Source organism: Cheilinus undulatus, linkage group 8 (assembly GCF_018320785.1).
Source record: "Cheilinus undulatus linkage group 8, ASM1832078v1, whole genome shotgun sequence".
Classification (NCBI taxonomy): Eukaryota; Metazoa; Chordata; class Actinopteri; order Labriformes; family Labridae; genus Cheilinus; species Cheilinus undulatus.
The window spans coordinates 22,966,664-22,985,419 of NC_054872.1; the positions used below are offsets into that span (position 1 = coordinate 22,966,664).

Genomic DNA, 18,756 nt, shown 5'->3' on the forward strand with positions numbered 1-18,756 from the left:
TAAAACAAAGACATCATAAGAACCCACGAGTACCCGGCCAACACAGGAACCCAACCACAAAATCTGAGACCAAGGGGACTGAAGTTTTAAAAGGCAAGTAAAAGAGAAGCAATAAGAACTAAAAACATTAAGAGAGGTAAAACTGTAAAGGAAAAATAAACATAAGAGAATAAGTCTGAAGAAGGAAAATGTTAAAATTATACAAGCGTCAAGAGGGCAAAAGCAAAAATCAGTAAGAACTGCCTAAATAAAAACTCAAGATCATGGATATAGAAAATCAAAACAGTAAGAGGAGTAAGAGATATTAAAACATGAATAAGAAGAGTAAAAGGTATTTAAAAAAAAGCTAAAAATCAGAAGTAGTAAAGAATTAATAGTAACAATAATAATAACAGTAAAATAGCAAAAGTGTTACAAAGTCATCCATTAGGGTATTTAGATAACTTTTTTTGTTTTTGTTGTTTTTATCATTCAAATTATCAGTTATTAGTTACCATTTTGATAAAAGTAATCTGTTACTGAAAAACATTTCAGATTTCCTTTCTCCTCTGTGGCACAAAAAAGAGAGAAAGAAAAAAGAAGCTCCTCAAAGCATCTGCACTGTTTGTCCTTCTTTCTTTTCTGTTGGCATGTTATGGCGTGCCAGCGAGGGATAGACACACTACACATACGTTGATAGCTTACTGATGCAGTAAGAAGGCAGAGAGCATTATACTGTGGAATTATCACCATTATGTTGGATGTTTGGACGAAAGGGACAAGAACAGCATCGTGGTGAAACATAAGTTTAAAAGCTCCAATTTTGTTGTCATTGCATCAGCTTTGCAGCCATTCCAATTATGCATGGTTATTACACACAGTGTTTTTTGTAATTCTGTAGGCCTCTTCCCAGATTGTTGTCAGACTGTGAGGGTATTACAAGGCTGTAAAGGTTTTCATGTTTCTTAGTGGCGTTATCAGGCTGAGAGTACAGTTACAGATTATGTGTGGTAAATTAGGCTTTTTACTCACAATAGAGTCTACGCAATCAAAGGCACACATGGTGTCGGCTATGTGTCGTTTTTACAACCAACAAGTGGAACAAGTGGTTAAAGGGTTTTAGATTTGGTAACGCAAAAGTAATTTCTCAGTAGGTAATGCAGTAACATATCATGTTACTTTTCTCAGTATGTAACGCAGTAATCTGTTTATTTTGACAGCTGTTTTTAATTTTAGTCTCAGTCTCACTCTTTAGATTAAATGCCTTTTAGTTTTAGTCACATTTCAGTGATTTCTACTCTTTATAGGTTTAGTCTACTTTTAGTCAATAACTGTCCTCACATTTGAGTATTTCCTTTGAGTCCTTAGCATTTATTCTCTTGCCTGAATCTGGTACAAGTCATGCTAGTGTGATGGTAAGGCCCCTGCCAAATCTGGGATCCCTGCCGTCTACAGCTGAGAGGCAGAGGAGCTACAGATGCATTGTATTTTGACATATTTACCCATAGTGGAGAAATATCATGGATTTTGAATGTCTGACGAAAAATAAATTACATCTTAGTCTAGTTTTGGTAATCTTGATGAAAACTAAACTTGCTTTGTGTCAGTTTTAGTCATCAAAGAGTCTTAGTCTTGACAAAATTAACACTGAAAGTAATGCTACCCAGCACTGCACAAGATTAAAGTTAAATCACCATGCAGTAGCTGAGACTGTAGCTGAAAGGTGTGGTGTAAAGACCATCCCTTTATTCTGAGGTGTATTTCATAATAACAGAGAGAGGATAAAAGGAATTTGCTTTCATAAAGGAGCCGGCTCTGAGAACTGGCTTGTTTATAAACGGCACATCACTGCTGTTAGCTGGAGGTGCCCAGGTAGGTTTATTTCCCGCCTGTATGAATCTTTTTATGGAAGGAGGGGAATGCATATCAAATTAGCATGCCTGCTCTTGTCAAAGTGATTTCAAACACTGTCCAACAGTTTATAAAGGAATATAAATGCCCCAAAGGGAATCTGCTTGTGGCTCTGCTCTCACCTGGTCATATGACTTAAATATCATCATGTCAGAAATTCATCTGACCAGTTGGAAGCAGCTGATCAAACTGTGATCAGTTGTTGTGTCCCCGGTACACTGAACAACAAATGACACACCACTGGGTTGAAAGCTCGTCTGACTTCTAAGTGAGTTGTGCGACTTAAAAATCTTGTCTTCATCAGCTTGAAATCACATAGTGTACACTGAGAAGTAGAACAGAAGACTAGATGAGGTTGCAAGACTCAAAGCAAAGAACCCAGAGATTCTCTACAACTCCCTTTTTGTACATCTCCCTGTTTCTCATCAGGTAATCCTCTTAGAGTCAAGCTTCTCTCCCTTTCCGCAAAATAAAAACATATTATTTCAATTTTACGACATTGTGGTAAATCAATAGAATTTCTTGGGGCCACACTGATTGAGCTCCCTTCACTGGTCTTGGGAATTCTCATTCTCACTGCACAGATGGTGTTCCAGCACCTCAATACAAACTACATAAAACTTTATTTGGAGGAAACAGTTTCATTTCACTTAGTGGTCCTCTAGGCACCAATAATTACTTTTTATGCCACATGCTAGTATGTGTAATTTATTAGTGGAAACAAGCCAGGTGGCCCCCATGGTAAGGCAGTGCAACCGGGGATATATGCTCCTCTATCCGTCTTATTAGAATAACTAATGTCTGAACACAAACACCTCAATAAATCAGAGCTCCTCCGGCATACAGCATAAATATGGACAATGAGTTTAGATATGCACAGTATATCAGCAGACATCCTTATATATATCAAATTTATCCATGCACTATGAGTTGCTTCAGTCTAATAGAGAATATGTGCTGTGCTGAATATATGTCATAATAAGCACAAATATGACTGTGGAGTGCCAGAGGAAAACATCTGAAATAAACACTTTATTTTTGTACTATGTGTTAAAATGGGTCAAAAAAGGCAAGAAAAACTTTTGATAAGGTTAACACAGATGTTCGAACTTTAAGCACCACACCAGAGGCTGAGTGTGTTAAAATATGAGAGGCTGATAAATCTACTTGTTAATGCCTCATAATTCATCTCTCTTCTCTCATGAAAGCATCTTTCATTATAAGAAGTTCATAAAGACAAGAAGGCGTGAGGGATTTGTCATTCACCAGCAGAGGGATGATTAAATAACAGATGAAAGAGCATCACTGCAGCACAACTGTGTAAAAACAGCGGCTCATTTTAGTTTTTTGTTATGTAAGAAACATGAATCAATCTACATTAAGTCTATACATTTTAATTGAGGTTCAGGCAAATGTATTTTTCTTAAGAAATAAGGCCAAAATTTTTTTTTTGCTCTGTGCTCAAGTTTGCTTGAGAAATCCATGAGCCGTGAAAATTAGCATATATTTGTTTTTATTCCATTCGATATCTCTGCCTTTCAATGAGTCCCCTCAGTACAACCAGAAAAAAATCCCCAAAGACACCAGTCGATTCTATAGTTCTGGATGATACTGCAGTTTTGTGAAGTATAAAAATAACATTGATAGAAAGAATCTAAAAGGATAACAGTAGTGTTTGATACAGAGGCTCTTTTGAGTGGAGGTTCATAGAAAGAAAGTACAACTGACATACACACATATATACAAGCATATAAACCCAGCATAAAAAGCAAAGAAATTTGTGTGTGGTAGATTATTTTTTTGTTGTAACAATGCTTCTTGGCAATAAATCTTATACTGTTGGACAGCCTGGCTATTAAGCTGCCCTATCACACAGGCCCTGCCCAGATCAGTCAAACGTGGCATGCTGATTCTTGGAGCAGACACCTACTGACCACTGTCGCAGGGTCCATGCTCCCAGGTACTAACAATCAGGCACCTGATTATCAGCACCTGGGGATCCCAGAAGCATTGGCAGAGAAGAGCTGGCATGTTTTTCATGGCCACAATTCATATACTCAGCTCTGCTGCTCATCCCAGAAATGCATGATCCTCACAGGTGTGGTACCATTTAAAAGAGAAAATAAGCAAATTTTCCAAAAGTGTAAGATTTATTGTCAAGAAGCATTTTTACAAAAAGTGACATAATCTACCAAACACTAATTTCCTTAATTTTTGTGCTAGGTTTATTTTTCCTCCACATATTCTTATTTCACTCTCTCTCACTTCCTTAATCTCTGTCAGTTTATTTGTTTTAGTTTAGGAGATGTTTAAGTCTGAATTAGGCTTTGCAGCATCTGTAGGTTGTATTTAGTCATGTGATCCCACTGATGTGTAAATGTCAGACAGAGGCAGGATGTGAAATACACCAGCGAGGATGCAATGAGAAGGATGGAAAGTCTGCAATGCTCGAGCTGGATCCACATGCTGCAGTTACTTCAAAAATTCAACATATGTTGGGTATGATTCCTGTAGTCCATAAAAAAAGTTATTTTTTACACAGACTGACCAATTTTGCCTGCCGTGGAGGCAATAACAAACATCTAGTCCTGCAGATCTACTACATGTCTAGCCAGATAAAGTCTTGAGGAGTCTTGTTCTGAACTAAGAGGCTAGCCTTGTGGGGTCCATAGGTGCTTCATTTTTGTTGTAAATTAATATACAATTAACAAGTCAAACTAGCACCAATTCAAGAGCCATTTAGAATCCAAAAGAGCACTGATCTCCAGAAGTAGGGTTAGGGTTGAGATAAGTGTGAGATTTCCCATCACAATTAGCAAGGCTGAATGGACACTGGCTGTGGACACACAAGGTCAGATACCTAGGCAAGATCAGGGTCTACTGCGTCAAACATTGTCCTGAACCAAACCAGACCATCCAGTGGAGACAGACCATACCAAAGCATAGTCTGACTCAAATAGTCCAGGCTTTAGACAGAGGTTTTTTAATCCATGTCCATGTCCGCTTTCCTAATTTCGTTGCATGAATTTTACTTTTGGGGACTAAAAATTAACTCAAGATTTTTCTCTCCCACCCCTCCTTATTTGACAGGCTCAAACAGCCCTAAACAGCAAAAAAATGGCATTTTGATAGTCCTTCTCTTTGAAGAAATCCCTTCCTGCTCCCATTTGGACTTCTTTGCAGTGACGTGACATAATCTGCAAACATTAAGTATTAAGAGATCGTTTTCACTTCCTTGCTCACTCTATCACTCATTGAAAGTAAGAGTGCATCAGCAGACAGTCAGTTTTACCTCTTCCCTTTCTATCAACTTTGTTTGTTAGCCTGCTCCAGCCTTCATCCCCTCCTCCACACTGTTTATTAGTCCTTTGTGACAAATTAAGCCTGAAAGCTTAACGTGACGCTGACATCTCTATTAGGTCTCATTCTGAATGACTCACGCGTTAATCAGGTTATCACAGGAGCAAGCTCAGGCAACACTGTATCTTTTCATAAGCCTTCCTCCATCATTAACCACAGCAAAGCAGCATTAAGACTTCTGCCAAATTTACCAAAAACAGCATCTTAACAGATCTGATATAAACTACATTAAGTGTTTGAGTAATCTTTGCAGGTGTGTGATGGGGATACTTACATGTCTTAGCATTCACCAGCAGTGGTTCACTTTGTCCTGTAGGGTAAGAGGCCGTCACTTGGACACTGTACTCGGTTCCACTCAGTAGGTTTGGAAGCATGATGGAGTTTACATTTTCACCCACTGTTGTCTCCAGAACTTGTCCTGGTACTGAAGAAAGACATTTAAATTTAACCACTAGCAAAGGCAGAGGAAAAAGGAGAATAATTACTAGCCCTTTTACATTGTAATCACACACCAGCAATGGTACAAAGTTCCAGTTTTGTATTTTACATTAAAACAGTAGCTGTGTAACAATGGTGTCCAAGTCTGCAATGTTATAATGCATTATGTAACACAAGCAGCATGACATCTAAGCATGCAGAAGATGCTTTACAGACACATTCAGACATATATGCAAAGCGCTGTTCCACCCATTGAACATGACACTGTTTCACCGAGATATGACAACTCTGTGACACTCACACACAAACACACACACACACACACACACACACACACAGATGATTAAGGAGTGTAGATATCCTGCCTGACGGTAGAAGATGACCTATTGTTTTTAAGAAATGCAATGGACAAAAAAAAAAGTAAGTTGAAAGATCTATAAATAATTATTACAAAGTCTGTGTGTAAAATGCTCCTCAGCAGTAAAGCTTTATTCCCCTGTTAGCTATGGGTAGAAGTGATGAGAAACAAGTGTGATAGCTATAAAGACAAAGAAGTTTTAACTTTCTTGATAAATAATAAACACTAGGACTAACTTACTCTACAGTATAGTATGAAAATCAGGTACCAAACATAACAAAACAAAGTGATTTGGAAACTAATTTTTTTTGTTTGTTTGTTTGTTTGTTTGTTTTGTTTGTTTGTTTCTTTGATTTTGAATTTTCTTTTTATTGAGATAAGTTTCATTACATGTATCATTTAAGCATATTTTAAAACAAAACAAAAATACAAGATGGCTGAAACCAAGATGTTACAACATCCAACTCTAAACCACGAGTCCTCAAAATCCACGTTTCAATGTTTTTCCTCTAACTAGTTCATATAAGGACTGACTACAGTTCTAGACTCTTGTTCAGTCCTTGAGAAATGACATTTTACATTTTAAGTGCAGTAAAAAATAAATACAAAAATAAAAAGGAAGAAAACTACATAAACACACAGTAACAATAATCTTAATACTGTTAAAGAGTTTTTTGAAGACCATATATCTACAATCTTGGATGATTGAAAAGTAGCTGAAAAGTAGCTTGAAAAAAGTTTTCAGCCAAATCAAGGAGCTCACTTTAAAACACTGGCCTTACAAGTTTGTAAGCACAAGTGATCAAATCTGGCAGTGCGTTGTCATTACAGATTTCATAATTAACTGACATGTCGGAAAGAAAAGCTGCTTTTGTCTAAGGTGACAAAAAAAAACATGGCAGTTTTGAGGACAGGAAATTGGAGGGAAAAAAAGTTGGCAAAAAAATCTACGGCTTGTTGGTGTGTTTTTGTATGAAACTTTTCTTTTTAATAATTCTAAATGAGGAGTGTCTGTAAGTCTGCTACCAATCACATATCCCACACAACAGTTTGAAGGCATAAATAACAATCTTCCAGTCTGCGACATGACAGTCTCCAGCATCCAGTCTAGACAAGCTGCTTTGTCTAATAATGTCTGTTTAAAGTGGACATCTTTTTAAAGAGAACGACAACTTTGAGTGATACATCTGTCAGACATGCAACAAATGCATGTAAGATATAAATGTCTTTGTGACAGTGTTCCTATCTCTGATGTAACAGAGCAAGCAGTGCAAAATAAAAAAACCTGGAGTACAAACTTTAACACAAACATAATTGTCATTTTGTCAATATTTCTGCACATTTTCTTGAAGCTTACATTGTGAGGGCAGTACTGAGCAAAGTAGCCAACAGACTTGCTAAATAATGTGTGAGTTGTCATAAAGTGCCAACATATAAATCTAGAATAAAAAGTACATTTGTGTCTGGAAGAGTATTTCTTTGTTGTAACAACGCTTCTTGGCCATAAAGCTTTTACGGTTTATTTCCCTTTTAAATGGTGCCACATTTCTGAGGAACATGAGTCTGTGGGACAAGCAGTAGAGCTGAGTATGTGCATAGAAAAATTTGTCAGATCTTCTCTGCCAACGCCAAACAGCTTACTGCCATTGACTGTATGGTGTTGTTTGGTGAATTGGATGATTGATGATATAAACCAGCTTTCCAACAGTATAAGATTTACTGCCAAGCAGCATTGTTACAACAAAGAAATACCAAAACACCAATTTCCTTTTTTTTTTTTTTTTTTTTTTTTGCTAAGTAGATATGACGTCAGTTTCCCTGGGCAGAGAGACAGACATCAACAACAGAGCAGCTGGGCTGAGGACGGCTGGAGCAACAAAGGAGTTTTGTTACCCTGTTGAGACAGCACCCTTTCACTTTTCAACATCGGCATCATGTAACTGCTGCACATGTATGTGTGGGCAGTGACAATTATATCATTTAAAATGCATGGATCTATTTTGGCTTGAAAAAGACAGCATAAATGAGCAAATAGACCTCAAGTACAACGAAGATATCAAAATCACAAACAAAGAAAAGCAACTTTTTCCCAAAACTTCTTCAAAGTGCTTCACAAAATAAAATGTATCCTGCATAAAAATTGTGTGTAGAGTTAATGTGTGAAACACAGAAACAAACCTCACACAAGAATTAAAATAAAGCACAGATGAATAAAGGAGGAGCAGCAATTATCTTTACAACACACCACCCACTGGACCACAGCTTAATGGGAAACAGGCTGTGTGTGTATTTGTCTGTGTTTTACTTTAAGCATTTGTAACATTAAGCGGGTTTGCATTCAGAGAAGCCTTAACAGCAGCCTTGTGTTAGTTTTGTTTGTTTGTCTGTGTGCCAGGCAGTTTTCCTCCATTCATGCATCAAGATTCTTACAGTGAAAACAGCAGCCTGATGAAATTTGTTTCTCTTCAGCTTAATTCCTAAAATCAGATAAATAGAGTTCGTCTGCTTGAAGTCTGATCCGCAGAGACACAGTAATTGTGTTCAAATGAATAAAACAGTCATGGAAACTTTAAAGACTGGAGCTGTTCTTAGAAGCACGAAACAATTAGCACCAAGAAGCAGCAGAACAGTGGAAATGGGCTTTTGATGGTGCTTTAAGACAATAAATGAAGAAAGGGTAATGTCTGCTTTAAGCTCTGGATCACTGACATTTAAAACCTTATGCTTTTTTGTTATTAAGAAAAATGAAGAAGCCCCTCGCATGGAAGCCTTAACTTGCTAAGAACAGATTGTTATATCTTTAATCAAAACCCTCTTGTCACAGGTTTGTGCCTGTAGGTCCTTCCATTAAAAGCAGATTAGTATGTTCCGACGAGCCTGTGTCCCCCCCAGGGCAAAAAATACTCCCTAAAATGATGACAAACAGCGGTCTAATTGTCCTTTTGTGTCAGTGTAATGAATGTGCACACACACTTTAATAAAAGTGCCTGTCCATCTGGTTTTGTGTTTCTTCTCTTACAAGAACCAATAAAAGAACAAGCCCACAGAAATACTCCACAAAATGTAACAGTTTTTCCTAAAGGACCTTTTCCTGCATTACTGTTTGATTATAAAAAAATCATGTTGAGATCATCTTCAGTGTATGTCTATATTTATGTGTGTTTCATTGTGTGTATGTACCATAAACAGGCTGATAGACAATCCTGTAACCCACTGGGGGAGACTGAGGAGGATCCCAGATCACTCTGAAGCGGTTGTACCACTCTTCTGACACACGAAGGTTTTCAGGGGACGAGAGGGGCACTGCAATAAAACACACAAAATTAGAAAACAGAGGGGTTTCCCTGACTGCCTTAAAAGGAGCCTATGAAGCGCTTATGTAAACAGACAAAATTTATGCTATGAGTCCATATCTCTCACAAAAGTGTGCAACCTGTTGGTCAAAGCATTCTATGTCAACTAAGAGTTTATGTTTGTAGCAAACAGCTTTTTGTCCTTCTTGCCTTAGCTGGCGCATTTCTGCATGTTTTGGCATCCTTTTACTACCTGTTGGATCAGTGGAATAATGTAAAATCTCTGTAACTACTGTGCATTGCATAACCCTCACTCATGCATCCTGTTGATAGAAGATCAAAACACATTATCCAAAAATGGCAACTTGCCACACAACTGTCAGAGGCAAATGAACATTAAGCCTTAGATTAAATAAACCAAAGACACACCAACAACTTTAAAGAAAAAGCACAGAAAACAAAAAATGTTAAAATTCCGCTAAACTGTGAATATGATCTGTTTATTGCTGTTATTTGATAGGGTTTGTTTGTTTTTTTGGGGGGGGTGTTTGTGGTAGACAATGGCTAAGTTTCTGCAACAAAAAATGAGGCATGACAGTCCTCTGAGGCTTTGGTTATTAACTGGGTCGGGACCCAAAATTGGGTCGCAAAGCCGTTTTCAGCGGGTCACAGATGTGTGCCTGGAAAAAAATATGTGGCAAAAAGTTTATGATGTACTTTTGTTTTGAGGGACATGCCTCCATCTCATTGTTAAATGGTAAATGGACTTGTGCTTGTGTCTACCTATTCTCACCACATTCACACACTGATGGCAGAGATTACTCTGGAGAATTGGCTGTCAGTATTAGCTAACCGCATTCAAAAGCATCCATTCACATTTACACCCTACTGAGAAAGCAGTGGGAGCGAAGTGGGGTTAGGTATCTTGTCCAAGGACACAACAACATGTGACTGCAGGTGCTGCAGGAACCCACAACCTCCTGATGGCGGGACAATCAACATTACCTACTGAGCCACAGTCTTCGCATCTTGCCATATGTATTGTTCCATCTCAATTCCTCATTTATCATTGAAAACATTTTGTTATTATTGAAACATTTAAGAAATTTGGGTCACGATTTGTTGTTTAAGAGGTGGTGGTGGGTTCTGACACTAGACTAGTTGATAACCTCTCCTCTAAGGCAGGGGTTCTCAACTTTTTTAGCCCGGGAACCCCAAAATAGCTGTGCCAGAGACCCATGACCACCACTGTATCTGAAGGTGGTTCAAACATGGTTGAACACAGCTGTGCACATTCAAGAATAGTTGTATGCAGACTAAAATTTCTGGTGGTAACTGTGTCAACCAGTGGGATTAAAAAAAAAAAGTCCAAGATAGTGGAGTTGGTGGAGAGGACCCTCCCTATGTATGAATAAAAGGATTATTCTAAGTTCATTAGTAAATATAAATATATATTACTATATTTTAAGGTGATTAAACACTAACACAGATAGGCTTACTAATAAATAATCAGTCTCATTTTTATCAAGTTTGTTCCACTTTATGCTAAACGACCAAATATTGCACAGTGAAACTATAACAAACTAGAATCAACTTGTATTGCAGAGAAGTAAGGCTGAAGCCAATTACTGTTACAATAACCAGCAATCATTAGCTAGTTGTTTTAATAAATCATTAATATTTGATATAGCCTTGCCTAACTGAATATAAACACAGTATTTTGACACATTTTAGTAAGAAGGATGGGGTATTAAGATCTGATACACAGCCTGAAAATGACTTGTGACTCTTGTTCCTTGTTGTTCACAACAATAAAGAAACGATGGCACTCGGCTTATTCTTTGTTGATATACGGTTTAATTATATCCTTCTGTGAAATAAATTACAGTGCAACATAAATGATAGTAGCATTTCTGTGAGCTTTCATCCATCAAGTGCCAGGACTGGTTGTATTTGAGTTATTACAGGGCTATAAATTCCCACAAAGCCTCTGAAAAAATAAAAAGTCATGTCTTACTGTACATCAAGTATGCCAAGACCCAAATTTATTGCCGTGTTGCCTTCCAAGCTAAAAGATTTTTTTAGCTGCACTATGGTGAGGGGGGCATAGCCTCCTCATCTCCAAAGATTACACATCTTGTCAGATATTACAACCCTGTGTAGGATGAGGACATGAGCCCTGCTGCTCATAAGAAGGTAATCATGAGAATGGCTGAAAAAATCAATTAGAACCCACCAAAATGATTCAATCGTTTCATTAATGAAAGAAGCTAATGTGATTATGAACGGCCTTCATTAAGACAATTTAGGACGCATCAGTATTTGTCGCCAATTTAATTTGCATTTTCCTCCAGGAGCGTAAATGAACATGAAGTTAATGCAATGCAAATGAACACTCTGCCCGCTGCAATAAAATTCATTTTCATTAGCTTACAGATTTGTCAAATGTGTTCTCCCAAAGTGGGAGCTGCATTTTTGTATAATGAAAATTGAGTTGACCCCAGTGGTTAATAATTCAGGAGTGTGTGTGTGTGTGTGGATATGGGTGTATGTCCTTGTGTGTATGTCTGTGTGTTAGGATGTACAAATACTTACATGTGGCCCCCAGGGCAGAAACGCTGATGCCTTCTTGTCCATCATAATACAGCGGTGTGACTGTGACTTTGTACTGCGTGTCTGACAGTAAAGACTGAACCGATGCTGCTCTCTGACCTCCAGGAATTAACATCTGAAAACACACACAGAAACATGCCAACAAATATTTACAGAAAAATAGAGGGAGTAAAACAGAATTGATGAGATGAGTTCATTTAGGAATACCCACAAACAGTAGATGCATACAAATTAGACACACCAACATACATTATATAGCAGACCCCATGCACAGAGTCTGTTGCTCTCCTTCTTCGGCTTAAAGAGACATTTCAATGCAAATCTTGAGGCTGGGCTTAATTTGGTGAAACACGAAGTGTTTGCACTACACAATGAATACCAGAGAGGATCTGAACCACAACTACTCAACAATTCTGCTCACTTCAGCTTAGTCAATAAAGGCAGCTCAGGCCAACAGAGAGACAGCAAAGAGCTGAGAAAAAAACATTACAATAATGGTTTTATATATCAGTGTGAAAGTTTGTGTTTTTCTGCATTTTATCTCATCGTCAAAATGAGTTCGTCAGTGTTACTAAGAAATTCTGTGTAAAATAAGGTACCATAGGTGGTTTACTAACACCAATAAAAGAAACTTGATACACCTGATGTAGCCATTATTAATAGGAATTAATCCTGGCAGACACCAGAAACAGATTAAAGACTGAAAGCGTAGTTGACAACACAATCTCTCTTTTAAACACACTGGCGGCCTATCAGTTAATTCACATGCCTCATGTACAGAGGTTGTCCTCAGAGCAAGTGACTCAGGGTCAATTCCAACCTTGTGGCTCCTTCCCTGTTTGTAATTCCCCTCCCTGTCTCCTTGTTTTCCGACTTTAAACACTTTCTCTCTGACAGGCATAAAAAAGCCCCAAAATGAATTTAAAAAGAAAGTATCAATTCTACTTGTCCTGTAAGATTTTTTTTTTTTTTTGGTTACGGAACTGTAGGTGTCAACATGTTGACAGTTTTTAAAGCGTTAATGGACCATGTTTTTTCAAAATTTAGGAAACCAGTTTGTTCATCTACCTATGAAGACATTAAATGTCTAAAGTTCTTTAAGAGAAACACAGATCTGCTGAGAAAGACTGTACTGACTTCAGAACAAGCTATGGCTTGCACACTTACTGAAAAATCTATTACTATGAAATTTTAACACTAGATTGCTAAAAATTAAAAAATAAATAAATTTAAAAAACTAATTTTGCAGGATAAAGTCACTGAGAAACTTGAACAACTAACTTACTTGACAATAACTTTCCTGAGGTAAAACTTTCTGAGCCTCTTCTCTTAATTAATTTACTTCCTCATCAGTAAAACGTTTTTTGACATTCACACAAGAAAGGCTTTCAGTGTTCATCTGTCTGTTCTTAACAAAGAGTCCACTTTCCAAAAAACAACTTCAACATAAACCACAGCAGAGATAAACTTTTGTTTGTTGTGCTAAGCGCACTGATCCTTGGGCAAATGTCAGCCAGCCTTTGTGTGTTTTCAGGAAAGGCCAGGTAAGTCTGTCACAGCGAATCAGAGGAGAGGAGCTGTCCACTCTGATTGTGGTGCTGAAACACCGGCCGACATCTAAGCAGAGGCCTATACTATGAAACAATTTACACATACACAGGCTATCTTTAGGTGCTCTGACTGAGATCCCACTAAATCGACACATAAGGCTGTTTATTAATCTGACAAGTAAGTCCAAATATTTGATGAGCGTATGACAGCACATGATCAGTCATGTACATGATCATGTGCTGCTGTTGGCAATTTTGTTTGATTTTTGCAGGCTTAGCACAAACAATGATATTGAAAAAATACAAATTTAAATGCATACTTGAAACTGACATAGCACAGCTTAAACAATAAATGCAGGAGGAAAAACAGTCTAAATATCTTTTTTCGTCTTACTATATTACATATTCATCATTAGTTCCAAATAATCACTTTCTTATTTGTGCTGTGCCTGACAGTTTAAAGCCTGTTTTAGACTGAGCATGTGGGAAGTGCAGCTCTGCAGCATCACAGTGTCTCAGGCGCCTGAATCCAGAGAATACAAGGCTCCCCTTCTCTCTTGGCCAAAATAGACAAGGCATCGATAAATAAAGAGCCATGTTCCCCTGGTTTTGGCAGATATGTATGTCCACATTAAAGATGCAGCTAATGACAATTTTGATCATCCACCAGTCACTGACTATTGAAACAACTAGTTGACTAGTCAGGTGGGCTTCCCCACATTTACATAACAGCTGTTATTGAGGTTTTATGACATGAATGATCTAAATTCAAGCAATATGTTTTTTATTGGCTTTAAACATAAGCAGTGATGTAGGTAGGATGATTTTCTATGTATTTCTATGTATGATGACTTTATGTGTTGTCTGGTAATGTTATTAATATCTTTATATGAATAACGTTTTATTTGGGTTAAATATTAATATAATAGGAGTTTACTCCAGTGTTCACTGCAAGAGTTCAAGAACAAAAGATGGAAAGGAGAGAAAAGATGCAGAAATTTAGGTAAAAGGATAGGTAAGAGGCTTAAAAATGTAATTGTGAGAAAAATCATCATGCAGCATTAACTTTAAACTGTTAATATAAATGGAAAAAAATATTTCTAAAACTGTAAGACACCTAATGTACCTTCTCTCCAAATGCTTGTGCACTATTGTCATGCTCTCACGATAAGGTAGGTCAGCTTTACGAATATCACTGATAATCTTTATGTTACAGGAGAAGCAGAGTTCTGTATATGACACAAACATGTCACGAGTGCAAAAGTGGGAGTGGGGGGGGTCAAGTGATTGATAGCTGAAAGGATGATCAGGGTAAATGTTCCGTTTCAACTGTAAGACCAACAATAAACATCCGAACTCTTCAGGACTAAAGCCAGGCTTCAGTGTCTGCTTGTTGTTAATTGTTAATGAGTTGAAACAGCAAGTTTGGCCCTAGAGGTATCTTCAGTGCTTTGGCAGACAAGTTTCCTGTGTGCTTCATCACTTTCCTCAGAACTCTGCTGCAGAAGTTTAGCACTTTTATTTGCAACGTTAACGCTCATAAATGTATCCATTTTGGTGATGTGGCATTGGCCCTCAACTTTATAATATGTTTTGTTTCTCTTAACACGGCGGCTGATATGCATGCAACTCAGAGCAAAGATTGTACGTATGTAAGATGGCTCACTCCATATCAAACTCTGTGTCGGAAAACAATACAGTATATGCCTTCAGCATGAAAACTTCCAACAAACCACCGACAATTAAACCCATTATCAATAAATGATGCCATTAAATATTGTTGACAAAATCAATGATTCATTGCATCCCTAGTCCACATTGTTGTAATCCCCAACAATGCACAGAATATCAAGCTTGTAAAAATGAATATGAATATAGAACTGAAAGCACTAGATTTATTCTATCAAGCACAAAAGTTGACTACTTCAACACATTGTCTAGTCTCTAACGCAAGAAGGTAAATGTTAAGTATTATTAACATATTTTATAATGATTTTTTTTTTAAGATTTATGAACAATCTTATCAGATTTGTTTGTGTCTTTCCTTCCTCCACTCTTAAAATCAGCTTACAGACTTTCAGGATAAAGAGATCTGACTGGTTAGTAGGCAGTGCTTCATCAGGTAGATCTCTTATTCTGAGCATAAACTGCTTTGGAGCAGGTTAGGTGTTCAACACAAGTTTATACCCAGGGTTAACCCTGATGTTACCTTGCTAACCAAAAGTCCTGCTCATATTAAAAGGCCCCATGACACACAAATGTATACATTTCTAAATACACAAACAAACACTTAGTGAACCACACAGGACAGTCCATACTGTCTTTTTTTCTGTATCTCAAACAGAACAACATAAAAACACAAATAAACTTTTTGACCTGGAACAGCCCCTATCTATCAATCAGTGGTCTAAGCTTTTACCATTTTGTTAAGCTATTGTTTCTTTTTCCTCCTCTCTTTCTCTGTTTCTTTTACTTTTTTCTCTGCTGCCCTCCATCTCTGCTCCCAGTGAGGTAAATGGCTGCTGAAAAGATAATGGAATGTCTTCTGGCTTGGCCTGGCCTCTCCATCTTCTAGAGCTCTGACACCACATTGGGAAATTAAAACAGGAGGGAGGGAGGTGGTGAGAGGGATTACTAGAGGGAGGGAAAACAGAAAAAAGAGAGATAGAGGGACAGACGGAGAGGAGGAGAAAGGCCGAGCATGTGTGTGAGAGCGTGCGTGCATCAGTGATCAGGGTCAGCGCACAGCCCTGAGCTCAAGGGCTCTTGCTATAGATAGAGGAATCAGAGAGGAGAGGCCAAGCGGACCGGGACTAAAAGTGTAATCAGTTCTTTGATTGGAGCAGATGACCCGACACTGACCACTTCAGTCCTATCCAGCTGGCTGGAGGTGTGAAATAACAAGGATCTTCCTACAAACACAACAGCAGTTTTGTCTATTTCATATAATCAATCATCCAGACTCACAAGGGTAGAAGTTAGTGGGTGTCAAGGTAAGTTTGTTTGAGAGCCTAAAGTGTCATAAAGGTGGAAAAAGAGAGAATAAGAATCGGTGAAAGGATTTCAGCTTGTAGGGCACTTTTCTAGTGTGTCTTTCTGTCTACTTAAAGCACTTTTAAAACCACAGGTCACCATTCCCATTCACAACCATTCACGCAATGATGATGAAGGCTGCAAAGTAAAGTTGCCATCATTGTTGACTAATTCCATTCACACATCACAGACGTAGCAGTGGGAGCAAAGTGGGATTAAGTGTGTTGCCCAAAACAGTCTTAAACATGCTGTAGCTCATCTCTCAACCAACACTAAACCTAAAATGAGAAAAAAATGTGTCATTGTAAAAGTAATCACTGAAGCAGATTCTACTGTAAAAAAAAATATGGGATCTTTACTCCTAGGACTGTCATCTGCCTTACATGTCAGCTCTGGCTCAGGCCATCCCAGCTCTCATACCAGGCATGTGTAAGCTGCATGTTGGACGTGTCTTCTTGCTGTCACAACCCTGTCTTTCTTCATAAATTTTATCCCAACAAATCTCCCGACAAGTGACTGGATTAATTGTATGGCTGAACTGAGCTGGAAAAAACTCAAAGCATTGTGTACAAACAACGGGAGTTTCTCAAAAGAAAAGCCAAACTAGGCTTTTAATCTGAAAAGCACAAACCAGGACTGTAATTGAACCGTGTTTATCTTACCTGTGACATTTTCTACTGACGTGGAAACAGAAAGCTTCACTACCGTTAGAAGTTAAGAGAAAAACTTTATTAAACAACACATTTTGAATTTTGGCTTCATCAGGGTCTCCATCCATATTCATGGATGGAGACATACACATCTGCTAAAATAGGGGTGTCAAACTCAAGGCTTGGAGGCCAAATCTGGCTCATGGCACAGTTATTCCAGGCCTTCAAGATCATATATTTAATGTAACTGGCCCACCAGTATGAGATCTGCGTATTTCCTCCTGTGTAAAAATGTAAACATAACCTTGATGATTTAAAATTTTCTTTTAAAGTCTGAAAAAGAGTAAAAATAGTTAGATAAAAAGTCAGGAATGGGGGAAAATGAATTAATTTGTGTTTTCAGGTCATATTTTCAATTTTGCATGTCATTATTATGTCTTTGACTTATGAGTTTGACTATTTATTTTATATTTTGGCCCTTTCAGTGTTTGATTTTTGACTTTTCATACCATATGTGGACCTTTAAAATTCACAATTTTAAATGTTATCTCATATTCTGACCTTTTAAACTCATGATTTTAATTTTTATATCACATTTTGACCATTTCCAACACCTCTGAATTTTATTCCCTTATTTTGACCTTTGAGACTCACAATTTCAAATTTAAACTCATATTTTGACTTTTTTATTTCACCAATTTTAAACCTAATCTCATATTTTGACATTTATAACTCATGACTTTGAATTGTAGCTCATCTTTTGACCTTTATAACATGTGATTTCAAATTTCTATCTAATATTTTGATCTTTGAAAGTCATGATTTGAATTTTATCTTGTATTTCTACCTTTCAACCCATGTTTTGAATCTTATCTCATATTTTGTCCCTTTAAAGTCATGATTTCTACTGTTTTTCACAGTTTGACTATTTAAACTCCTAACTCTGACTTTTAATCCCATATTTTACCTTCAAGAGTCACTATTTAAAATCATATCTCATATTTTAACCTTTGTAACTCATGATTTTGACTTTCTCTTTCTCTTATGCCTTTTAAAAACATTATTTTGACTTTTTTTTTTTTTTGTGACTTTTTGAACAAATATGTTTGACTTTTTATCCCCCCGCCCCGCTCAAGAAAACATAGATATCAACATGTAGATGTCATGTTCAGGGTTCTGCATCATAAGAGCCCTATATTGCCAATAAGGTCCGAGATGCCATTTAAAGGAATCTGTATTTTATCATTTTAATTTTGCTTTTTTAGTAACACCTCAAAACTCACAGATGTCTCTTTTTGGTCACCGCTGAGGCCAACAAACGACACCCTGTAGCTCCTCACATGGGGGTCTTCATGTTCCCATGATGCCTCCAAGCTCTGGGTGGTCTCGTCACTCAGTCGAAGGTTTGTCACAGCCTGACGTGTCACTGTCACACCACAACACAGACAACAGTTACTCCATTGTAGGCTTTATGTACCAGGAACTGACACAAAGTCTTGACTTAAGCTACATTTTCATCACATTTAAATGTGCTCTGGTAGACTGAGGATTAGAAAAATGTCAGTCAAAGT

At 37.5% G+C, this 18,756-nt stretch overlaps 1 protein-coding gene across 1 annotated transcript in view; it reads right to left on the bottom strand.

Annotated features, from left to right (window-relative positions):
• col14a1a (collagen, type XIV, alpha 1a) overlaps nt 1-18,756 on the bottom strand; it is a 194,361-nt gene that overhangs the window by 96,347 nt on the left and 79,258 nt on the right. The window contains exons 22-25 of the mRNA XM_041793294.1: nt 18,469-18,611; nt 11,935-12,067; nt 9,227-9,349; nt 5,525-5,674 (exon numbers count right to left, since the gene is read on the bottom strand). Coding sequence (XP_041649228.1) covers nt 5,525-5,674; nt 9,227-9,349; nt 11,935-12,067; nt 18,469-18,611 — 549 coding nt within the window. The remainder of the gene's footprint in view (nt 1-5,524; nt 5,675-9,226; nt 9,350-11,934; nt 12,068-18,468; nt 18,612-18,756) is intronic.